Raw genomic sequence first — 24,907 nt, forward strand, 5'->3', positions numbered from 1 at the left:
CTTGCGAGTAGGGAGCCTGGGAGGAGGGCCTGCCCCATTGCTGCTGCCACTGCTGAGCAGCAGCTCCCAGGACACGGCCGACGTGACATGCAGTTGTTCTGGGCAGCACCTGCGTCCATTTCTGCGTGCTGCAGGTGCTGGTACTGGGAGCCCATCGTGCCGCCTGGGGCTGTGGTCGGACTCTGCAGAGGAACACCAGCTGCCTCCCCCTGCTGCCTACAGGAGCCTGGCAGGAAGCAGCAAGTGTTTTCTGACTTATAATTGGACACAATGTCTTTATTTTGTCTATTTATTTTTATGTGGTGCTGAGGATTGAACCCAGCGCCTCACACATGCTAGGCAAGCGCTCTACCGCTGAGCCCTAGCTCCAGCCCCAGCCCCAGGCCCAGGAAGCAGCAAGTTTGAGCATGTTTCCACAGGCCCTCCTCCTCTCAGTGGTTTAGCAGAAAAGATTTTGCCTACAACTTGATTCTTGGGTAGTGATCATTACCAGTGTTACCTCCAAAAATTTATTGAGAGAATCACAAGACGGCTGTTTACTGTAAGCATAGAGTGACACCATAGCACAGCTGGTGAGGAGCAGCATGGCAGGGTGGCATGGCTGGTACTCGAGATTGACTGTGCTCAAGAAGTAATGACTGATCTGGTTAGAAGAATGGTTGATGCTCTGGTTAGGGCGATCTTATGTGCCAGTTGGGGGGTCCTTGTTATGTGGTTAGTACCCCCTTTGAGTCTAGAAGTGTCTGGCTCTCCCACGCAGGAACCTTAGGACTCTGGCGAAGGGGCCTCAGCTGGCTGCAGGCTGCCCTCTGAACATGTGGTGCTGAAGCACTCCTGGGCTTCACAGTTAACTTATGTAATCCTGTTCATACTCTTCATGACTGGTGGTGATTGGATGGTTTCTTGTGGTCAGGATTTTTTTCTCTATTTCTTAAACTTTTGGGTGTGTGTATGTGTGCCTGCCCTGAGGTGCTAGGTGTCGCCTTCCTCGCTACAAAAACACTCAGGGTCACTCCAGGGGAACTGGGCTGCACAAAATAACCACACAGGAGACAGAGATACCTTTTGTTTTGGGGTCTTGTGACGGCTCCTCGTCAGGTCACTTAAGGGTCTGCAGAAAGAGAGAGAGAGCATGTGCTGACCCCTTTTATTGAAGAGAAGCCATTCAGTGAGGCAAGGGGTCAGGTTTCGGGGGGCTGAGTCTAGCTACGTGATGTCAGTAGGTTGACATCTAGGAAGGCCACACCCAAGGGCAGAGCAAGAGAAGGGGACACACAAAGGGCGTTTCCATGGAACATTCTATCCCAAGCAGGGCAGAGGGGTACTATCACAAAAGAACAGGTGAGCGTAGTTCAATCCATGGGGTGACACGCCTATGTCTGAAGATGCGTCCTCAACCTTTGGGACCAGGGCAGTGTCCAGGTCACTGCAAGATGTAGTGACGGTCAAAGCCTCTTCACTCCAGGATGGAAGGCGCGAATCATTCCGAGTGGCTCCCACAGCTAGGGCAGGGTTTTGTACCATGTAGTTCTGGGCCTGAGTAAATGACATGACTTTTCCTTTGTGGACATTGCCTAAGGAGATGGACCCTCAGTTCATTACGCACCCGGTGCCCACCCTGCATCCCGTGCTTCCTTCCTGATCTCATTTGCCTCCAAGGAACTGATGCCACCCAGGCTTGGGACAGTGGGGTCTGGCCTTAGTTGGGAGCCAGGACTTAACCCTAAGGTCTGTGATTCCCCAAACTAGAGCATTTTATCTTGAAAGTCTCTTTTGAAATGTTTTGTGTTTTTAAAATCAGTATTTTAATGTTTGTTTTTAGAGCTACAGACATGAAAGTATTCTTAGTAGTTCCCAACCCACGAAGCATAAATATAGCAAAATAAACCCTATTTTGTGTGATTATAATTGTTTTAAAATATGCAGGGACGTAAGGAGCCCGCGTGTTCAAGAGAACAGGCTCTATCTGTTGCAGACCGTGTCTGGTGGGCCGCTGTGGGAGGTAGAACTGCCCCAGGGTGTGCTCTGTCGTAGCCTGCAGTTTGTGCCCAAGGTCTGCTCGAAGGCTGTGCACCGGTGCAGGGAGCCCTCCTTGCAGCGCTGACAGTGCCGCCTTGCTGTGGCCGCTTGTCGGCCATCAGTGGGACAGAGGTTCAGAGCTGTGGGTGGGGAGTGAGCGGTGCAGGCCAGAGCCCAGCTGGGTCAGTACTGAGTTACCACTCTTTAAATTTTGCCAATTAAGAAACTTAAAGTTAGGTTTTAACTCTAAAAATCTGAGGGGACATGGCCTAAAGCAAAGGCTCTTTGAAGTGACTGCCCTTCAGCTTCTTGAAGGCCATGCTGCAAAGTCCACGGTGTCTTACTAAGGACTACCCCTTTCCTGTCATGTGGAAGGGCTCACTGTGGGGTCAGAACTGTGTGAGGACATTGGCAGAAGCAGCATTGAGGTAGAACTGCCCCTGGGTGTGCTTGCTGCCTCTACTCTGGCCCTGGCCTCTCCGGGGCGGGGGTGGGGCACCCCGGTGACTGTCTGCTCCCCACAGAGCTTCTGTGCCGCTCTGCACCAAGAGCTCAAGGAGTACTACCGCCTACTCTCCGTTTTACATTCCCAGGTAAGCTGTTTAAAAATTTTTTGATTTCTTCCTGATTTGAAGAGTTAGAAAATTAAAACCACATAGACAGTTTTTTAAGTTACTTTATACAATACTTTTAATGATTGTATTTTGTTTCATAATATGATTTGTTAGGTCCAAATGGCTATAAAGTCTCTTTGTATCCTAGAGCCCATTAATTGTTAATTTTCAGGGTCTTGTCTATCATTTAAAGACCCTCTGTCCTTGAAAGTACTATCATTTTTTTCAAAGGGGACCTTTGGTTTAATCACAAGTGTAGTTTCTTTGTGTTCACTTTGTACTGTTTAGAATTAACTTAGAATTTGTGCCTAAACTTTTCCATGTTGTTTTTCAGCTACAGCTAGAGGACGATCAGGGGGTGAATTTGGGACTTGAGAGTAGCCTAACACTACGGCGCCTCCTGGTTTGGACATATGATCCCAAAATAAGACTGAAGACCCTTGCAGCCCTGGTGGATCACTGCCAAGGTGCTTCTGTGTCTGTGTGTGCCTAGATGTGTTCTGGTGGAAGGTCGTCTGCAGGGCAGGCCATCGGTGCGCTTTAGTACCCTGACCCTTTGCATCCTTAGCTGCCAAAAGTACCTTCATTGAATGCAGATTAATAGACACGGCGCCTACAGGGAGGGCGACTCGTGGCCAGTGTGGTCCCTGTGTGTCCTTGTGGGGGCTTAGGATGTCCCCGAGGTGAAGGCCAGGAGGGGAGGTGTCACTGCATGTGTTCTGGATGCCAGGACCCTCCTGTGCTCCTCTCTGCCTGGCCTCTTGTTGGGCAGCCTCCCTGCCTCTCCCTGTCGTCCTCATTCCTCTGAGGCAGGGTTCTGCCCTGTTCTCCACCTGTATGGTGGCGTTCCTGTGTATGTGTCCAGCTGAGGCCCTCCCGAGCTCTAGCCTCTGTAGTTTTGGCTGCCTGCTGGACATTTTCCCCTCACAGTTTGTCCCAGCTTGGCCAAGACCCTCTCCTTTCTCTTTTGTGATGTTGGGATCCTGGTAGTTGTTACATTCTAGGCTTCTTAGGACTTGATGGGATGTGAAGAGCCAGCCATCTGCCCCTGGCAGGAGCTCCCCACACTCCGCCATCTTCTGCTGTATGGTTTTCAGGACCTGAGCTTACATGTCTGAGTCCAGGTTTATCACCATGCAGTCTGTGCCTGCCTCCCTCACCTCCTGGCACTTCTCAAAAAGTTTTTTGAGCACAGCAAATAAAACTCTGCTGTTGGTCCAGTTACTGCACACCTCCATGGCTGGGTCTCTGCAGCATCCTCCTTTCTCTTGCAGTCCCCCATCTCTTCTAGTATCAGTGGGTCACCTAAGTCCTGCTGCTGTCCTCTACCTGTCTGACCTGTCCTCTTCCCATCTTGGTGGCACTGCTGCTGTGAGAACCACCGACAGATCCTGGGTCCCAGGCTCACCACCCCTGGTGCACACGGCAGAGCCGTCTGTCCACAGCAGTGACGCAGGGCAACATGAGCCGCTGTGTCACTTGGGAAGCTTCCTGCACCTTTGCTTCTGGACCTGAGTTTGCCACTTGCCTGCTTCAGCCTGCACTCAGGGCTGCTTTGTCTGCGTGGAACAGGGTCTTAGATGGTGCTGCTGCTGGTTAAGGGTGAAGAAAGTGAATTGAGACTAGCGTAGTGAACTCCAGAACAGTGTAGAACGTTAGTTTCTTAGAACTTTAGTTCTTGTTAATCTTACATCATGCTGAATTACAATACGATGTGTGAATCTTAGCGTGGCTCAGTCAAGAAGGCATGAAAAGCCACGTAAGATCTAGATTTTGTCACCAGTCACTTGTTGCTACTCTCTGAATTGAAACACTTGTTAGCAGTCAAAAAGAGGGAAACCACTGATGTTGGGTGAAGCCCTGGGCAGGGTCTTGATGTCTTGGCCTGATGCATTGCTTATTGCTGCTGTGTCTAGGTACCAAAGTGGTGTAGACCGAAGAAAGCAGACACGCTTTATCTCAGTTACTTGGCCATCTTTGGTTAATGTTAAGTGACAGGTTTGTGCTGTGAAGTAAACTTGGGTGTTGTGTTTTCCCAGGAAGGAAAGGAGGTGAGCTGGCCTCTGCTGTCCATGCCTACACGAGAACGGGAGACCCCTATATGAGGTCCTTGGTGCAGCACATTCTGAGCCTGGTGTCTCATCCCGTGCTCAGCTTCCTCTACCGCTGGATCTATGATGGGGAGCTTGAGGACACTTACCACGAAGTAAGGAGGAGTGTTTGGTGCCGCGGCTGGGGGCAAAGGGTGCGGATGCTCGGTGACTCCTCCTGGTTCCCCACCATTTCCACTCCCTCTGAGCAGGATACACCATACTTCACTCAAGTGTCGTGAGCATTTTGTGCTGTGCCGAAAAGATAGTCTTGCTGAGCAGCAGAGCTGTGTGTGGCTGGTGGGAAACTGCTCTCCAGCTCCAGGACTGAGAGACTCAGTGAGTTGGCCCACTTGCCCAGACTTCTGTCGTGTGTCTGAGTGGTGCAGCCTCCCGTGTCCATTCACTGTTCCAGGAGGCCCCTGGGTGCACTCACTTTGCCCACCTGTGGTGGGCTCTGCAACATTCTCCTTTCTCTTGCATCCCCTATCTCTTCTAGTATCAGTCGGTCACCTAAGTTCTGCTGTTTGAAGGAAGCAAGTTAATTGTATAGTGTATATTTTTACCTTTTGGAAGTATTGTCAGTTCTGCTATAATGCAGCATGTGAATTCTTAAAAATCACTGCTGTGCAGCTAGGCATGGTGGCTGAGGCGGGAGGATAGGAAGTTCAGAGGCAGCCATAGCAACTTGGCCAGACCCTAAGCAACTCAGTGAGACCCTGTCTCTAAATAAAAAAATAAAATAAGGGCTGGGCTGCAGCTCAGGGGTAAAGTGCCCCTGGGTTCAATCCCTGGTACCAGGGGAAAAAAAAAAAAAACTCATTGCTATGCAAAGCCACACGATAAAAACCAAAGGGCTTTGTGGGAAAATAGGGTGAGGATTGTCACACTCAAAAACATTTTCAGGAACATTAAGAAAGCAAAAGCAGGAACCTAAAAATAATTTACACCTGTTAAGTGGTTAAGAGATACATGAACCTGCAGTAAGTACGGCATTCACCTTGGAGCAGCTCTGATGTTTGCTGTGGAAGTGGGCATGGGAGGGCTTGGGTCCATCTGTTCTGTGAAGTGTCGGGGGCCGTCTGGCACACAGTGCACCTGGGAGGAAGGAAGGGGGCCGAGGGCCGTCTGTGCGTTTGTCCTGTGGCTCTGGCTCTGCCTTTGGCTGCCATCCTCATGGCACGAGGTGCCCGTGAGCAGATGTGAAGCTGTGCCGCTATTGCCATTGTTTTTAAGACACGTGCTAGAGCAGAACCAGTGGTAGATGGCGCTCTGTGCTTTGGAAGCCTGTGGTGGGCGGTACGTGGGGGTGTGGTGCCAGTGGTCAGTGTGCCTCGGCTCTCTGATAACGCCGGGAGGGCCTTTGTATTACCATGTGTTATTCCACCACATGAACAGACCGGTATTTACTCAGCAGATCTCCTGTTGATGGAAATTGTGTTTTTTGTAGCTTTTCATCTTAGGAACATTATTCAAATAAATGTCCTTTTTTGTGTCTCCCAAATTTCTTGGAAGTAGGTGTGGAGGTGGAACTCTGGCTGGTGAGGATGCATGCCTTAGGTTTTGATTCTGCCCTTTTAAGCCCTCAAGTGGGTGTACCTCAGGTTCAGCATCCCTAATTTGAACGTTCCAAATCTGAAATCTGAAACTGAGTGCTGTCATGATGCCACCAATGGAAAATTCCACACCTGGCCACGTGACAGTTCACATGAAACAGGCACTCTGTATGCTATCGACAACGACCTTCATACTGTCCACACAGTGCATAGGAAACGTAAATGAAGTTAGGTGACACTGGAGTCCCATCCCGAGGTACCTTATGTATATGCAGACATTCCAGAGTCCAAAACAGATCCAGTGTTCTAAACGCTTCTGTTCACAGGCACTTCAAACCAGGGCCCCTGGCCCGTGCTGGTGTCCTGGGCTTCCTATTATCAGCTTACATAGGTGTTTCTGAGCGCAGTTAGGCCGGTTGGCTGTGCAGGGAGTGTGTTTTGTATTTATAGTGAAATTTAAATCCTTTTTGGGTCTATTCTGGAAAATATTATGAAGTTGTTTGTTTAGTTAAGAGTTTCAAGTGAGACTTAAGCTTTCAGGATTAAAGGGGTCTTATATTCTTGGGCTGTTCAGTTCTTATCCAGTAAGATGGGAGGTAGGGGGAACTTGCAAGTGTCTGCCTTTGCTTTGTTTTTGGTAGAGTTAATGCATTTGAATTCCTTTATTCTCCAGTTACAGGATGAAGTGAGTTTTGGATAGTGTTTTCTGTGTAGTTGAGGTGGTGCACACCTGTAATCTCAGTGACTTGGGAGGCTCAGACAGGAGAATCATGAGTTTGAGGCTAGCCTCAGCAATGTACCAAGGCCCTAAACAACTTATAAATAGGGCTGAGGATGTGGCTCAGTAGCAAAATAACCCCCCCCCCCCCGCCACCACAAACACCCATGAAACCAAAAGAAGCCCTGTATAGTTGATTATTTAAAATGCTTGTTAAATCTTCTGACCATGATCACAAAACAGATTATCTATACTTTAAAAGTATGTCATTTTCGAGTTTAGGTTAAGAAAATGAAAAATTGAGTTTCTTTTTAAGGTGTATGTATATATGTGCAGGGCCCGGGTTCAATCCCCAGCACCAAAGAAAAAAGTTCTGTGTGTTCAGTTTTGAGGCTATCTTTTTATTACCCATTAAAATTGTACCTTACAGAACTAAGAGGTTATTTTTTAGAGCAATCTTTAAAAAGATTATGAAAAAACTTGATAATTTTACGACTATTTAATGAAGAGTCTGTGTTCCCTCTTCTCTATCTGGTGATTAATACATGGATTCTCACCCAGCTCCGGGCAGTTTCTGCTCTCCCGAGCCCTTGAGGTGCAGTGCCCGAGTTCCTTGCCGAGGCCTGCCCTGCCCAGCCCTGCAGGCCACGGGCGTGCTGCTCCCTGCTTGTCCTGCTGCTTGTGAGGCATGCCGTACTGGGCTCTGGCCTGGCCGCCCTCCTCATGGCTCTGCGCCCTTCAGCCTCCCTTCCGTCTCCAGAGGGGTGTGGTGGCCACCCTGCTGGGGTTCCATGAGGACGAGGTTTGAGCAGACAAGTGGTGAGCGTGTAGATGTCACCTGAGTGAGGCAGCCCCAGCAGAATGGTGGGTTCCCCGAGTCTCTTTTGTCCCTAAGTCGGCGGCCTTTCTCTTTTCTGTTTGTACGTCTCCATCACCCTCAATTTCTGGAGAACCCTACGTTGATACATGTTCATTTAAACTTTTGATGAGCTTTGGAAACATTCTCTTTAGTTGACTCTTATGTACTCACTGAATGAAATTGGTAGTTTGTAGAGGGTGTGTTTGATGGTTATGTGGCTAAAATCTGAGAATTCTCCTTCATTTCCAGCATAGGTTAGTATGTCCTCAGTCTGGCTACTGTGAGGTTGAATTTCTATAGTCTACAGTTGACCCTGATGGTGATACAGGAGCTTATAATCTTTTATTTCCTGGTAGATTATTGGATGTCTGCATAAAGAAATGCTACTTTCTGTAATCAAAAGAAAGATAAAGACATCAAGAAAGAACTTGAAAAAAGGGAGTAGGTGTAGAGGTGGAAGCCAGAGCTGATCAGGGCATTACTGCAGTGAGAAGAATCCCTAGCTGCCCTGCTTAGCAGGGAGGTCAAGTGAGGCCATCCAGCTGGGGGACCAGAGGAGAAAGAAGGAAGGAATGTGAGAGGTGCCCAGGAGACTGCGGTGCGCAGATCTCACGCTCTGCTTTGCACGTCCCGAGTCGGCACTCTCAGTGGAACGGGGAGGGTTCTTAGGTCATTTTAAGAGGCTGCTGTAAGACAACATAGGAAAACGATATGCCAATGTCTTATGAATGAAGATACGAAGATCCCCAAGAGAATACTGGAAAACGGAACTCATGGCATATATCAAAAGGACTGTACCCCTCAGCCAAGTGGGGTTTACCCCAGGAATGCAAGGGTCCGGCCTAGAGCCGACTGCGTGACACCACACTCAGGATGAGCAGAGAAGTCAGAAAACACCCCCCACCCACCACCATTGGTGCTAAAGGAGCAATTGAAGAAATCCAACATTCTTCACCTTAGGAACGCACAGACTAACTAGAAAGGAGCTCAGCCAGCAAAGGGCGTCTATGAACTGTCACAGACCACGAGCCTCTGGGATCAGGAACAAGACGGGGTGTCTGCTCCCACCACTCCTGTTAGCATTGTGCTTCAGGTGGGGGGAACAAAGCATCCAGGTCGGAAAGGACCAGTAAGTGCTGTCTGTCCCAGATGGCCAGGTCTTGCAGATGCAGGCACCGCACTGTGAGGGTACCTGGGCGAAGGAGCCTGAACCTCGCATCTAGGTGCTCCCAGCAGCAGGTGTGAGATCAGTAGCAGGAACCAGCTGTGCTCCTGTGCCCCAGCAGTGTACGTCCACATGGGAGACCGAGAAGATAGTCACAGGCAGTAGGACCGCAACAGGCAGGAGGCCTGGGGTCAGTTTAGCCAAGGAAGCGCGTGTCTTGAGCCTGTACATGCTGTGTCTGTGAGTTTGCTGCCTCCAGGACTTCTGTTGCACGAGTGTCTGGGTGTGTGTGTGCGTGTGCCCTGGCATGGTCACTGCGGTGTCTCCGACGGGTGTCCTGAGAAGCAGTCTCACCCTGGCCTTGGCCTGCATGGCTGGTGAGTGAATCTTCAGAGGTCTGTGTTGATGGGTCTGATTCCTAGAAACCAGTTGCTTACTGAGAAAATCTCCCTCTTTGTTTCTGTGTTTAGTAGGGGAGCCTTGGTGTTTCTCCAGCAGCGAACGACATACCTTGGTACAGTTAGCTTTATTTTCCCTTGATTCTGTTAGGTTTAATAGTGAAAATCCAAGACCTTGAGTGGAAAAATGCATCAGTAAAGTAAAAGCTTTGCATCTGTATTCTGACCTTGTTTTTCCTCCCTCGCTGCATTTCTCTCTCACAGGGTTAATTATGTTCTGAAGGGCCCCGTCTTTGTGTTCATATTGGCTGTTTGCCGGTAGAGTGACTGCATGTTCCTTTGCCCCCAGAGGAAGCAATGCGTTCATGACTTCTGAAGATGACCGGATTGTCTGAGCTTTTTATAGCTGAAATTAAATTTTCTTATTGTTCACGCTGATAAAAATCCGGCTGCACTCCAGCTATTAGGATGAATTAGTGTGTTGTCCATAAAAGCTAGCTCTTCTGTTCAGGTGAAGAGCAGGGAAATACAATTTATGCAATTAATCTAATCTGTTGAATGGCAGGCTACAGAGCATGCACAGCACAGTGATTGGGTAACCCTGGAGATTATTCATGGTGGATTTTTAAATTTCCAGTGGAGATAATTTAAGTATATGTTAAGGTGACGATAGTCCACATTAGAGAACTGTTTATTTCTCAAAGCAGTTATGAGTTGTGTTTTAAATTAGAAAGGTAATGTAAATCAAAAAGTCTAAAATACAAAGGTCCACGAATGCTTAGTCGTTCAAATTGTGCTAAAGATGGGAAGTTTCAGCTGACCCAGTGGGGTGGCCCTGCTCTGCAGTCAGGGAAGCCCTGGTCTCGTCCTGCACCTGCGTGCAAAGGGCTGGCTGTGTGCTGCCGTCGCCATCACACCTCTCCTACCAGGACCTTGGCATTGCTGGAGTTCCATCCCCTGGCTCTTCTCCCTTGGTGTTCCTGCCAGAGACAAAAAAGCCTTTGACCTAATTGCCTTGAGAAAATGATGTTGTTAAGAAAAATACTGGAAAATGTGTTCAGTATTTGATGGAATTACTTCTTTAATTAAACAGTATTTTTTCCTGATTTAAAAATATTCCCAATTTTAAAAATCTGGGTTATATAAATAGAGATATAATAGATTATATAAATAGGTAAATGGAGGTAGTTAAAAATTCATTAGTAATCTCATGTACAAATATTTAGGAATATGCCATTTTTACTGTGTATTTGTGTACCATATCACAATTCATGTTTTATAACTTGTTATTTTTTTCCTTGTAGTAAATACTGTTATTTTATGCCAGTAAACATTATTTTTTCATACCACGGCTGCTTAGAATGATCTCTGAAATTCCTGAACAGTATACCAAACTGTATTGTGACATGTGCATTTTTTCCCTGGGACAAAGGTCTGTACTTTTCCTCAGATTCTTGGAAGGTCAGTGATAGTTAAGAACAAACTGTTTTAAATCACTACATGATAGCTTTTTGTAATTCCTTTATGTTTTGTTTTCAGTTGTGTTTAGACATTTAGTGCCGTACTGAACAGTGATATATCCTGACCAAGAATACTTTATTTAAGTAATATAAGGATAATATTTTATTCAGAATTCATTCTTCTATTTTCATAGATGAAACTGGCTTATAATATTAAGTTTTGACACTCTTTGTAAGGTGTGCTAGCGTCAGGCTAATGTCATGAAGTAAACTCAGGCATTCTGTATATTTTCTGTGGTCTCGAACATTTTCAGAGCATAAGAATGGTGGTTTTTAGCCAGGTGTGGTGGCACATGCCTGTAATCCCAGCAGCTTGAGAGGCTGAGACAGGAGGATCATGAGTTCAAAGCCAGCCTCAGTGACCTAGCACAAGGCCCTAACCAATCCAGCGAGACCCTGTCCTGTCCCTAAATAAAATATATCAAAAGGAGTTGGATGTGGCCCAGTGCCTCTGGGTTTAATCCCTGGTACCAAAAAAATAAATAAATAAAAAAATAAAAGCCACCTTTTTTTTTTTTTTTTTTAAAGTTAAGCAGGCCCTGGACCTTGCTCACAGCATCTTAACATTTCCAATTTCTTCTAATGATGTTGCCCTTTTGGGGTCTCCTCTCTTTTCTTGGTTTACTTTTGGCCCTTGCATTTTGTTAGAAGATCATTGCTCTATAATTGCTGATATTCCTTGGATCCATTTTGTGCCTGTGGACTCACTGTCCAGTCGGGGGGTGTCATTCACAGGGCACTTTGGGATGGGTAGGCACTTGTGTGTTTCTGCCTGTGTGGGGTTTCTGGTCTGACACCGTGGAGCTGCTGTGTGTGGTTCAGCCGGTGCTGGGTCTCAGTCCTCTGGGTCCTGTGGCACACCACCACGGGTGCTGAGGTCGTGGTCCTGACTTCTCTCTTAGAGCAGAGTGGGCTCGTGGGGAGGCAGCAGAATCTAGGTCCCAGGAGGAACCGAGGTGAGCCCAGAGGCCCTTCTGTGCCAGGAGGCCAGCAGGACTCCTAGAGCCCATCCAGTGTTAAGGACCAGGTGTGGTCCCGGAGGCTCCATGCTCCCAAGCATGGAGCACCAGTGGGAATAACAACCTATGGTTCAAACTCTAGGGGCAATGGATACTGCTTTCCCATGGTAATACTAAGCAAACTGCCCCCACCCCCGTGGCTGGTCAGAGAATCTTCAGGTGCCCCTCACGTCTCTTGCTGTAGCCACACGGCATCCTTTCTTATCTGTTGATGCAGTTCTGATAATGCTTCCCCGTGCAGCAGGTCCAGCAGTAAAGAATCATGGCACGCAGCAGGAAGCAGATCCCTGCAACATCTTGTCAGTTCAGAGTCCAAGGTTGAACATGGCACAAAGACTGAAGTCACATGGTGGAGAATATTCCTATAATCTGGAAATGGGAAGATCTCAGGGAGACAGGAAGCCTAGAAGCTCTAGAGGAAGGCAGGTGTTTAGCTCACAGGAAAATAGAACACAAATGTAACCAGTTGCAAACAGTTAACTTAGGAAAACTAGATTTGCAGGGTGTAGTAGCACGTGCCTGTAATTCCAGCAGCTTGGGAGGCTGAGGCAGGAGGATCGAAAGTTCAAAGCCAGCCTCAGCAAAAGTAAGGTGCTAAGCAACTCAGGGAGACCCTGTCTCTAAGGAAAGTACAAAATAGGGATGGGATGGGGCTCAGTGGTTGAGGTGGTTGAGTGCCCTGGAGTTTAATCCCTGGTACAAAAAAGAGAAAAGAAGAACTAAGTTTGTGTCATGTAGTAATTTACAGCAGAATGTTATTGATAAGGGAAGGCAAAACCAGTAGAAAGGTGGGTTAAGGACACAAAAAGACAGTTCTAAGGAGGAAAAAAAGAAAGTAACGAAATTATGAAAATATGTTAAACTTCATTTGCAGTCAAATAACAGGACAATAATAATGTCACCTAAAGCACACAAGATTCAGAATGTCGGGCATGCTATTGGCAGGGGGGGCAGTAGACGGCTACTGGGAAAGGAAGTCTGGTACTGTCCATGAGAATTAGGCTACTTCGACTCAGCACTTCTGCTTTTAGAAAACTCTTCTATAGAAACCAAGGCACAGGTGCTGGGCATGTGGCTGAAGGTGGAAGTATTCTCACTGTGGTGGTAGCTAAGCTGGACGTGATAGCAGTGGAACTTCCCCTCAGTGCTTGGAGTTCTTCCTGATGTCAGCCCTCTGGGTGGTTGGAGTGGGTGGGTGGGGGCGGGGAAAGTGGGCTGTGACTTAAATGGGAGGGAGAGGAGATCTTGGTCCTTTCCCAGTGCCACCTGGCTGGCTGCTGATGGCCATTGCACGTGTGCTCGTGTGTGTGGGAGGGCCTGCCTGCAGGTGATGGTGTGAACTCCGGTGCTCTTTTGTGAGCAGAGCATGTGGGTTCAGACACCTGTGCCCCACAGTGCAGCCCTGTGAAGTGGAGATGGTAAGCTGGTACTGGCTGAGCAGAACAGAAGTTCGGGCTATTGCCAGGTAGTAGAGTTTCGTGCAGACAGGGAAGCCGGTTCCAGGTTGCGGGCAGGGGCCTCCTTGATACTCAAAATGAGGTTCCTGATTCTCCAAGAAGTAGTCTAACTTGTTTTTTTTAATGCTCTTATTTGGGAAACATGTAATTCAACTTGGATTTTTGTCTAAAATTCTTTATAAAACTAATTTTATTGGGTAAATGGGTAAGATTCACTGTTATCTGGAGAATTTGCCTATAGAATAATTTTCTAGAATAACTTATTATTTGATGCTGCTTTTAGTTCAGTTTTTGCAATAATATCACTTTTTGATACTCATTGAACCTTTGCTTTCAGTTTTTTGTAGCATCAGATCCAACAGTTAAAACAGACCGACTGTGGCATGACAAATATACTTTGAGGAAATCGATGATTCCTTCATTTATGACAATGGATCAATCTCGGAAGGTGGGGAAGAAGAAATTTTTGTGACTTCGATGTTTTATTGCAATATATACTTGGATTATGTAACAAAACTAGTTTTCAGTTAAGTAAAATTGTTTTTTGCATGTTAGGATTGTTAGTATCTTAGAAGTACATGTTAATTGAATGCGTCACTATGTCAATGTGTGTGTTAATGTATTGGCTTTGAGTTCCTAGAAGTTACTTGATAGTAGATCTGATGTTCTTGTTATGTAGTTTTTGATCAATCAACAATTTGTAACTTGTGACTATTTGTAGTATTTGATGATAATTTAAATTTCATTTAAAGGTAATCATAGGATATTTTCCTTTTAGGTCCTTTTGATAGGAAAATCAATAAATTTCTTGCACCAAGTTTGTCATGACCAGACTCCTACCACAAAGATGATAGCTGTGACCAAGTCTGCAGAGCCACCGCAGGATGGTATGAGTATGTTGGTGGTGATGATTGGTGGTGGTGGTGGTGGTGGTGGTGGTGATGGCATTGATGTGATGTGGGGTTGGGGATAATGATGATGGTGGTAATAGGGGTAAAGGTGATGTATTGATGGTGGGGATGATGATATGGTGGTGGTGGTGTGAGGACAGGGATGATGATGGTGGGTGTGGTGGTAATGGGGATGGTAGCGGTGGTGAAGGTACTGATGAGAATGGTGGTGGTGAGGATGGTGGTGATGAGGGTGATAATGGTGATGGGGATGGTAGTGGTGGTGGTGATAATGGTGACAGGGTGTGGTGATGATGGTGACAGTGAAGGTGGTGGCAGTGAGGGTGGTGGTGATGATGTGGTGATGGTGGTGACAGTGAGGGTGGGGGTGATCATGTGGTGATGGTGATGGTTATTTATTGCTTAAGATGTTCTTTGTTCCATAGGATTTAGAGATTATGTGGATGACTAACATACTGTTGACCACAGTTTAGATATATATGTGGGCGAGTGTGTGCACGTTTGTGCGTATAATATCTGTATGAATGTTAATTCCCTTTTTTACACAGAGTTAAATAGTAGGTATTGGACTAGGGTGTGACTTTTTTATTCTGCTTAGTAATTTGTGTTACTCTTTCCCTAATGGTAAAGTGACAGGTGCCAAAATAAGAAAACAGGGTGAAATGTAACTAATGGTAGCCCTGCTTTGGGACTCAAATGCTAGTTCAGAAACCAGCAGGGATTTGGCAATCTGTTGTATTCAAAATGCTGTGCTAAATTTGTCCCTCCATTTCAAGTGTGATGATTTCCCCTCATTCGTCTGCCATTCCTCACTTCCATTTTACCCACTCGCTGCCTGCCCAGCTTTAATAGTTTCATGATATTGTGTGTGTGCCTAACTTGTTTTTATAGCTTTCCTGTCCTGGCTGTATCTGCTGTTCCTATCGTCATCTCAGATGGCTCACAGAGTTTCCTTTGTATTGACAATGGGATACCAAGTAACCCTAGGAGAAGATCGGGCTGGCTGTGGAAGTTTGGGAAGCACCTGCCTTGTTATGACAGCCAAGGGCAAGGCTGATGCCCTGGCCAGAGTGCCCAGGGGGTGGGGTGGGGCAAATGTCAGGCCCTCAGAGCTGGGTGTCTCACCCACAGTGAATTTGGACACAGTTTTGTGGTCCCTCAGGTTAACTCCTGGATAGAGAGGTGCCATTCAGTGCAGATTTTGGGAAATGCCTATGATTAAAAGGTAGAAGAAAGAAGAGCCAGGATAGCAATTGTGTTGGAGCCGTGGCCTTTCCATAGTGCCTAGAGGACCACCTGCAGGAGGGGCATGGGTAGCACCTGGGAGGGACAGTGTCTCCACAGGCCTGGTTTGGCTGCCTCCGCTGCTGCCGTCACTGTGTGCTGCTGGTGTTACTGCCACCTCTGCTGCTGCTGTAAGGCCACTGCAGCTGCCCCTGCTGCACCTCTGCTGCCACTGCCATTCTGCACTGTGGCTGTGGGTGTGCTGCTTTTTCACGGTGGCCTGGATTCCTGCTGCCCCTTCAGACTGTGTCATAGCTAGTGTCTGTGGAAAGCCAGCTTCTGCTGCTCAGTTTATAGCATAGTGGAAAGATAGGGCACAAGTCCCCAGAGACTGCCAACAGTACACATGTGGGATATGTCAGATTCATATTCACCTGTGAAAAAATTTCCAGATTATCCAAGTGCCACTAAAGAATAAAGAGGAATTTGAGAAGCTGGACACAGGAGTGCTGGGACTTGAGGAGCCTGGGTCTCAGTTTTCTGACAGGCGCCCTGGGGGAAGATTGGTTAGTGTTCTGTTGTGTGTACTAGAATGAGAAATGCTTATGAGTCAAACAGCAGTGTGGTGAAGGCCTCCTGGGCTACAGAGTCTGCCCTTTTAAAACTGCATAGATGAACAGAAACATCACCTCTGCCCTTAGCGTGAGGACCGTGGGAGCTGGTGGCCTGCTCCTGTGCCTGTGGGCCCAGCAGACCTCACTCTGCCGTCATCTGTGGCCCTCTTCACCGGGTCCTGGTTTCCTACTCTAGGGGGTCACTGGAGTGAGCAGTACCAGACTCACCCACGGGTGTGGGGAAGCACAGAGAATCATGGAGTCTTCTGATACTTTAACTCAGCAGTGGAAGGAGACTGAAACTGGGAATGAAAGGCCTCGCCTCTCTTATTCCTGCTTGACCTTGAACATGTACTTCATCTTTTCTCAGGCTAGGTTGTTGCTTAGCTTTGGGGTGGTTTTCTAGCCCGAGGGTACTGTGGTTTCTTAATGAAACTGAATGTTCACACTGGAGCTGCAGGATGTAATTAGCCTCATAAAAGCCCTGTGGTGTGTCTGTGGTCTCCACATTCTTGTCCTTTGGAAGTACTTTCTCCCTGTTAGGAGCTAGGCTCTGTGGGCTACAGTCTGGTCCTCTCCTTGGGAAGTCTCCAGTGGGTTCCTGTGGCACTGTGATGTGGCTGCATGACGGTGATTTCCCGCTCTCCAGAGCTGCATGACCGTGGTGCCCTGCTCTCCAGAGCTGCATAACGCACACATGTTCACACGGGGCTCTGCTCCAGGACCACTTATTTTCTGGGTGACTATAGAGCTTTAGTCAGACTTCACATGGCAGTGTGGAAAGTGACCTCTGGAGTTAGGAGCAGTGCCGTGTCAGTTCCTATTGTTGGTCCCGCAGTTGAGGTCAGCGAGTGCCCTCAGCTGTCTGGGTGCTGGTTTGCTTTCTTTGACTGCAACTCTATGGTGGGGTCGGCCTGCCTTCCGCACATTTGTGCCCCTGCTGTACTGTTCCGATACATATCACACATGTATGTGTGCTTCTCCCTTTGTCCTCTACAGCTGCAGATTTATTCACAGATTTAGAAAATGCATTTCAAGGGAAGATCGATGCTGCTTATTTCGAGACCAGCAAATATCTACTGGATGTTCTCAACAAAAAGTACAGCCTGCTGGACCACATGCAGGCCATGAGGCGGTACTTGCTTCTTGGACAAGGAGACTTTATAAGGCACTTAATGGATTTGCTAAAGTAAGAAGTAAACTGCTCAAGTGTTCTAAGTAGGCAGTACTTGCAATGTGAAAGAGTCTGATACTTCTGGTGTGGAAGAATCAGTGGTATCAGAGGGAAAGCTTGAATTGTTACGGGGCACACGCCTATCAGAATCTACACAGATGAAATGGTGTCATTTCACGGGCCAGGGTCCTTTGGGTTTGCTCTGGTGATCTGTAGGCCATCAGCCTGTGCGACGTGCTGTTCCTAAGAATCTGTGTCATTACGAGCACTGTGGCTGTGTCAGCACCCTGAGTGTGAGAAGTCAGGCAGAATCATAGTTAACTCTGGCTTCAGTGTGAAATTAACCTGAAAATGTATAATTTACACTGAACTTTGTATTCGTATTTTCAGCTATCATTGTTTTGTGTGAAGAGCAAAACCTTCCATTTGGCTCCTTTGGCCCTCCTCCGCCATCCCTCTGGAGTCCCATGCTGGTTCTCTCCTCCCTCCCTAGAGACAGAGACATCTGTACCTAAGAGGACACAGACCCCAGGGGTGCAGTCCAGCGCTCTTGGGCAGAGCTGGCCATGCACACGCTGAGTGTCGTCACAGCATAAGCCCAGTGGTTTTCACTCAGACGTTTGTGAGAATGGATACTTCTTATTTGGGGGCAGGGTGTGGAGTTCTCTTTAGGACATTTAAAAAAAAGATGAATGTCCCCCTTAGGACACAAAACAATAAGTTACTTTTAAATCCTAGCTGTCCCCATCAGATCTGCGGTAGTCTTGGGCCATGATTGAACTTTATTTATTGTTTATTTAAGGGGGCACATCAAAGGCAGGGATAAGGTTTCAAGGGCGGAGTCTTGCGGTCAGCAGATTGATTGACGTCTTGGCATGTGACACCCATTTGAGGTGCAGTGTGGGATCTTTGGCAGAGCTTGAGGGGGGAAGTTCACCCGCATTAGGTAGTCACTCCTTGTCGGGGTGCCACCAGGAGTTCTCCATGCCAGACTGATCCTTTCGCGAGGCTACTATGCACAGCAGTCCACACACAGCCACAGGTGGCTTGTGACTCTTGTCTGCCCTTGAAACCTTATACCTGCCTTTGATTTGCCCCCTTAAATAAACCACCGGAGTCATTTTGTCTTTTGTCTAGTTCTAAAACCCATGTGGACTAGCTCTATCAGGGACTTCACTTTCTGTAAATATATTTCTGAGTATCTGTGCTTTGTTATTTACCGATTATTTGGAAATTTAAGTTTTAGGGTGGCTTGGATTATCCTAGGCAGGGGTCCTTCTCAGAGCTTGGCTTTAGGTGTCTGGTGTCTATGGGGAGTGGCCAGGTGATGCCCAGTGTTGGCCCATGTTTCTCAGGCACCCTAAGGCCTGGTATTTAGAGATTGCAGCCACCAGCAGCTGGCAGTACTGTTGCTGATGGCGGGTGTTTCTGAGCCCCTTGGAATTGCCTCATCCTCGTTTCTAGTAGGCTTGATTTCAAGGAAGCCGTCTCCTGCCATTGAGTGTCTGCAGGAAAGGAGTCATCTGTGCTACTCATAAGCCAGTCTTAAGTTTGAAAACTTTGCTAACATTTAAGTACTTGCATTTTAAGCCAAATGAAGATTAATATTTTGGGAATTTTAAATAAATGTTTTAGTCTTTAAAATAGTTGGCAAATCCTATTTGCAATTTATGTCTTGTAGCTCTTGTTACTATACTGTAATGGTCCCATTTATCTTTTCAGTTTTTACAATTAGAATTTTACTTGTAAGGTACTTAGGGGTTCCTTCAAAGTCCAAGTAACATTTTCTTTAATTTTTACACAACATATTAAGACCGGAACTTGTCCGTCCAGCAACAACTTTGTATCAACATAACTTGACTGGAATCCTTGAAACTGCTGTGAGAGCCACCAATGCACAGTTTGACAGTCCTGAGATCCTCAGAAGGCTGGACGTGAGGCTGCTGGAGGTGAGCAGCGTGAGTGTGCCGTGAGTCTTCGTGGGTGTGTCCACGTTGGTGAAGGCCCGGCTCCTCTAGGCTCTCCAGGGAACGGCGCTGCCTGTTTCCTGGGGCCTTGACTCCACTTGAGCCTTGATACTGGTGATTACAGGCAAGTCACCTCCCCTGCAAGCCATGCCACCTGGGGAGGGGTGATTCACAGGGCTGGTGGGCCCAGAACAGACGGCACATCATGGACACTTGGTGATGGCGACTGTTCTGCATCATCAGGTTGGCTTTCAGCATAGGTGGGAGGGAGGAAGTGGCTCTGGCTAGGGCCTGGGTATAAACACAAGCGCGTGTGCGCTGAATGTTGATGAGAATCATGATACGACTCCATTGGTTTTCTTAAAGTACACTTTTTGAGATCTGGAACCTGTCATGGGCCCATGGGCTTTGAATGTACCCTCAGTGTTCATTCCTAACCACCTGTAGAGCAGCTGTGGCGTGCCTTGCCCTCACCTCAATGTTGAGGACGCAGAGGCTGACGTCATCCGCTCCCTGCTCTCTAACAAGAGCCTTGTTACAGAGGGGGCCGGTCAGTGCTATCTCTTGAAGCCTGGGCAGTTCTGCAGCAGGTGCCCTGAGTCTTTCAGTTGTGTGAAAATAACAGATGATAAACCGATGTCTGTTTCTGCTGATAGGTCTCTCCGGGTGACACGGGCTGGGACGTCTTCAGCCTGGATTACCACGTTGATGGACCCATTGCAACTGTGAGTTCATTCTGTGTGCTTGTCTAACAGTCAGCCTGTTTTGAATGCTAAACATTTTATTGTTTAAAATTGGCTTTTTTCTCCGTGAACATGATCCAAGTGATTGTGACGTGTAGGATATGTGCCCATTGAATGAATGAATAATACTTAGGCCAAAATCGTGTGTTAAATCATTAGTAATGAGTGCTGAAATGCTGTATTATTTTAAGATTCCTTAAAAATATCATCCCTTCTATCATAGATTTCAGCAAGTACTTAATAAATGGATTGTTCATTTTGTTCCATTATTCTTAGATTGTAGCAACTAATTTAGAATAATTTGAAAGGAACTATAAAGTATATTTTAGGGGAATTGTATTTTTACTACTTAGATAAAGTTTGATATGGAGTATTCATTTAAACTGATGAGAAAATAGCTGTGCTATTGTTCATAGTGCTTTTACCACACGTGAAGCGCCCTTTCTTTTTAGTTATCCGATCGTAAATGGTTGGCCAGGAGAGTTGTCATCTTAGTTTCTGCAATTAAAATGCCTCTTTCTGGTGCTCATTTTTCTTTATTCAGGCTTGAATAAATCCTCCTTGACCATGATATCTCTTTAAACTTAGTTCAGTCATTTTTATAGCTGAAATATTGAAGAAGGACACTGCATTTCTTTTATTTATTGGGACAAATATTTTGCTGAGAAGTAACAGAGTTAGACTCTAAGCCTTCTGTGGTAGTTCCTGTAGAGCCGGACTCTATGGCTTGTCCCCTCCTCTCCTGGGGTGAATCACACTGCCCATGAGGATAATGTCTCTGAAGCTGCACCAGACTGGGCAGACTTGGCACCAACCACTTGTGTGTTGCTGGCCGTGAGCTGGGACTACCGGCACAGGTGCCTTACTTCTGCCTCGCCTGTCTGTCCTTCGCCAGAGGAAGCTGCCTTGGCTTGAACACCCTTAAGTTCACTCTTTTGTCATATGCAGTTAGGTTTTTTTCCTTTGACTTACATCCTAAACAGGGTTAGATAGTTAAAATGTACAACATGCTTGATATTTTAACACTCTAAGTGAGAGACTGTCATAGTATCTGCTTTGCGGGCTCATGTACGTTTCCTGCCATTTTCATAGCCTACAACAGGCTCCACAGTGGGGCGGGGGTGGGGTTCCGTGGTAGAGTGCTTTGTCCAACCCGCATGAGGGGCCAGGATACCCTAGGAAGGGAAATCGCGTTTTCACAAGCTCCAGGTGCCTTCGCAAATCGGCAACCCGAACACAGTTTAGATAAGTGATGCCTTAGCTGTTTGTAACATTGCACGTCTTACATGGAGTGTGCTGTGCACTCACAAGTGTGATGGCATGTTGTTAAAATCAGAGGTTTTCAAGCTCTAGCAGAAGGACAGAAGAAAAGCACGTTATGCCATAGTGTCATTTAAAATGCATCTAGGACATTCCTGTGACAAACAAGTGTCGATTTGTAGGCTAGCCAGTGGTGGTTCACGGCAGCAGCCTGGACTGCCCGATGGAGAAAGGGGAAGGGAGGGTCCTATCGGTGGCAGCCCTGCCAGGGACCCAGTGTGCGGATGCCCTCCTGCTCGTCTGGCCTTTGCCATGTGGTAGCATGTTTTCAGCTAAATTGCCATGACTGTAGCCATATTGGACTGCTGTAAGTATTCAACTGTTATTAGAAACTGAAATAATGTTTATCAGAGTAAACTGTATGCAGTTATGTTATGTATAAAGGTTACTAGGAAACTTATATTAAAAATAGTCTTTAGAGTCAAGATTTTGAAGAGAATCGTTTTCTGTTAAACTCACATATTATTCTATTTATTTTCTGTTCTCAATTCAAGTTGGCATTTTTATACAGAATTTAATTATACATATATCTGGTAATAATCATGAAATTATATCTAATAACAGCAATTTGGAAATTTTTGGATAGATTTTATTTGGGAAATTAATTTATGAAATTCAAGATTCAAGTTACTTTCCCCCTAAATTAGCCAAATACAGTTCACTAAACATGTAATAAAATACTCTGGCCCCCCTTATTTTGAATGAATCCTAAGCTCTGTGTGTGACGTTGGGTTTTATTTCATCTGGGAACTCAGAGTGCTGAGGCCGTCTGACTGCCCCGTGGCTGAGGGGTTGGTGGTGAGGCAGGGGCAGTGAAGGCCTGGTTCTGCCTCAGTGCTGCCTTCTGCACGGCGCGGCAGAAACCTGGGATTTCTGTCACCTTCTCAAGTTTCAGAGCTTTTTTAGTATTTATCTGAAATCGATTCTGTAAGAGGAGGTGAACTGAACGGCAGTGTGACAGTAGAACTACAGTGTTGTGGTGCTTTCTTCATGTAAATTCAGTGCAATGTGAGCACCTTTTTTTTAGTTAATATCCCAAAGAAGTGGTGATTAAATTGCATTTTAAAAATGCAGTTTAAAATGTGTTAAAGGAATGATATGTTGTGCTTCATTTGTGTACGGTGTGTCCAGATGCATTCTATTGTCATGTATAACTAATTAGAACAAATTAAAAAAACCCTAAAAAGTGTTAAAGGGCCCTTGCCCTATAGTATGTATTTATATGGTGAAGAATCCTTCATTTACCACAATACTTAATCCAGTCACCTTAATTTCTGTAATTGCAAGACTGTTGATAGCATGGGAACCACTTCGAAGCAGATGGTCTGGTTTTGGAGTACTTTCAGTGCAAGTTTAGTCACCTCTGCTCCAGCGCTTGGTCCTCCATCAGTGTGGGCTCCTGCCAGGTACTGGCACAAAGATGCATACGGGAGAATAAATAGGTAGTCCTTAGTCACATACTAAAACTAAGGACATCCAGCAGTATGTTCTAGGTGTCTGAGGAAGAGGGACATGGGCGCCTCGGGGGAACGACGTGTACCTTTGTCCTGGAGGATGGGTAGAGCTTGGGCAGGTGAGATGGGTAGAATAGGGCCACATACGTCACATTTAGATAAAGAAGAGGAGGTGGACAAAGCCAGGTCCAGGGATGCAGGAGCTCCCTTCAGAGCGAAGGCTGGCCTTGTCCCAGTGGCAGAAGTGGCCTGCCGAGCCGGCCATGTCCAAGTGTCTGTGGTGCAGGGTGGACACTGAGGCAGGCCACACTTCCTCTGCCCTTCCTCTGATGGAGGTGGACATGTGCTCCACTGCAGCACTCATGTTTCTATCAGAAATATGTGGCTGTGGTCTGCAGAAGACCCTGTGCCACAAGTGCATAGCTCATCCTTGATCTAAGAAGTGACTCGTGGGCTGAGTCACTGATGGGCTGCAGGAAAGGCCTTGTATGGTCCCCACCAGGGGCTGGTGGTGTTAATTCAGTGCTTGAGAAGCCACATTTGTGGGCATCAAATGGGGTATTCAAGTGATGAGTAGATCCATGAAGATGGCTGAGGGACCCTTCAGAGTGGGGATTCCGCTAGGCCTCCCTTCCACCTTGGAGCTGCTGTTAGGTCCCTCCAGGAGCTGGGAGTCATAGCTAAGCATTCACACTTAGTAGCCATGTCACCTTGAGCCCCAGTTTTCCCTGCTGCAGGGTGGGCCTAAAAACGCCTGCCTTCTGCTGTTGGGCTGGGCCTGGCCTGTGAATCACCAGTGTCATGGCGGTTGTGGTGCTTTCCTTGAAATGCGCTGATTCAGTGACTTGCGCATCTCCTGGAGTTTGCTGGCATTGACTGAGTGTTTGTTGGCTTTTCGAGGCTGGGACCTAGGTTGGTTGCAGTCTGCAGCGAGTGCCGTGACCCTGTCTCCGCTGTCCCCCAGGTGTTCACACGAGAGTGCATGAGCCACTACCTGAGAGCGTTCAACTTCCTCTGGAGGGCCAAGCGCATGGAGTACATCCTCACCGACATCCGGAAGGGACACATGTGCAACGCCAAGCTCCTGAGGAGCATGCCGGGTAGGCCCTGTGGGGTGGCCGTGTGGGCATGTGCCTGCCCCCAGCCGCACTGGCTGGTTTCTAGCGACTCCCTGGAAACGGAAGTCTATCTGAAGTAGTCCAGCTGGAGGGAGCCACTGTTGTCCTCTGTAGTGTTTAGTGAAAGGGCTTGCTCGTAACATGAGTTATCTGGACATCGGTACAAGTGAGCAAAGTGAGTCATACCGTTACTTTTTCAGATCATAAAAAATATATTTTTAAAAAATCACGTTTGTTTTTCACTGGTTGTCAACTGTTACCTAGTTAAACACTTTAACTATATTGGTAGGCAATTTTGTGGGGGGTTGGGGTGGCATTGAACCCGCTCTGCCACTGAGCCACATCCCTAGCTCTTTAATTTTTTATTTTGAGACAGACTCTTATTAAGTTGTTGAGGCTGGTCTGGAACTTTAAATGCTCCTGACTCAGTCTCCCAAGTAGCTGGGATCACATGTGTGCTCCACTGTGCCGAAACAGTGGCGGTTTTAAGGAAGGAAAGCCATTTGACAAGTCATCGACTCATTTAAAATTCACTTAGTGTCTTATTTATGTTCTCTTGTGGAATTTATTTAGTGCATTATTTTTCCATAAACCAGGACATGGAAAGGTTTACAGTAAAAATGTGAGGCGTCAGTCACGTTGTTCTACTGTCACGAACCTTGAATGACTTCAGTTGCTAATACTTGGGAAATCTTTGCTTTGAAATTGATTTGGCAAGAACCTTTGAGAAATTATTTTAGTCAATACATAGCTCTAAAGAAAACTAAAGTGAATAAGCCCTTGGGTTGGTGAAAAACAGTTATTAAAAATAAAAAAGGAATTGAAGATCTCTGTGTCTCTGCTAGACTCTAGAGTCCCAGACAGTGACGCCTGGGCAGGCTGCAGGCAGCGGGGACCTGCCTGGCCAGGGTCTCCCTGGGCGCCTGAAGCTGCTGTGGAGAAGGGCTCGTGGTGGGTCCTCAGAGTA

The 24,907-nt window shown here is 46.9% G+C and overlaps 1 protein-coding gene and 1 long non-coding RNA gene across 5 annotated transcripts in view; one reads left to right on the top strand and one right to left on the bottom strand.

Moving 5' to 3' along the window:
* The window catches only part of LOC125616012, a 299,348-nt gene that overhangs the window by 111,882 nt on the left and 162,559 nt on the right, over positions 1 to 24,907 (bottom strand). The window lies entirely within an intron of this gene.
* Tubgcp3 (tubulin gamma complex associated protein 3) overlaps positions 1 to 24,907 on the top strand; it is a 53,763-nt gene that overhangs the window by 11,401 nt on the left and 17,455 nt on the right. For 2 of the 4 annotated variants that reach the window (XM_048800615.1, XM_048800616.1), the window contains exons 8-16: positions 2,544 to 2,612; positions 2,968 to 3,100; positions 4,673 to 4,839; positions 13,753 to 13,863; positions 14,194 to 14,308; positions 17,164 to 17,353; positions 19,152 to 19,287; positions 19,962 to 20,030; positions 23,787 to 23,922. In XM_048800615.1, coding sequence (XP_048656572.1) covers positions 2,544 to 2,612; positions 2,968 to 3,100; positions 4,673 to 4,839; positions 13,753 to 13,863; positions 14,194 to 14,308; positions 17,164 to 17,353; positions 19,152 to 19,287; positions 19,962 to 20,030; positions 23,787 to 23,922 — 1,126 coding nt within the window. The remainder of the gene's footprint in view (positions 1 to 2,543; positions 2,613 to 2,967; positions 3,101 to 4,672; positions 4,840 to 13,752; positions 13,864 to 14,193; positions 14,309 to 17,163; positions 17,354 to 19,151; positions 19,288 to 19,961; positions 20,031 to 23,786; positions 23,923 to 24,907) is intronic. The other 2 variants (XM_015483931.2, XM_048800617.1) reach the window with 2 other exon arrangements.

The sequence above is a fragment of the Marmota marmota genome, unplaced genomic scaffold, assembly GCF_001458135.2.
Source record: "Marmota marmota marmota unplaced genomic scaffold, marMar, whole genome shotgun sequence".
Taxonomy (NCBI): domain Eukaryota; kingdom Metazoa; phylum Chordata; class Mammalia; order Rodentia; family Sciuridae; genus Marmota; species Marmota marmota.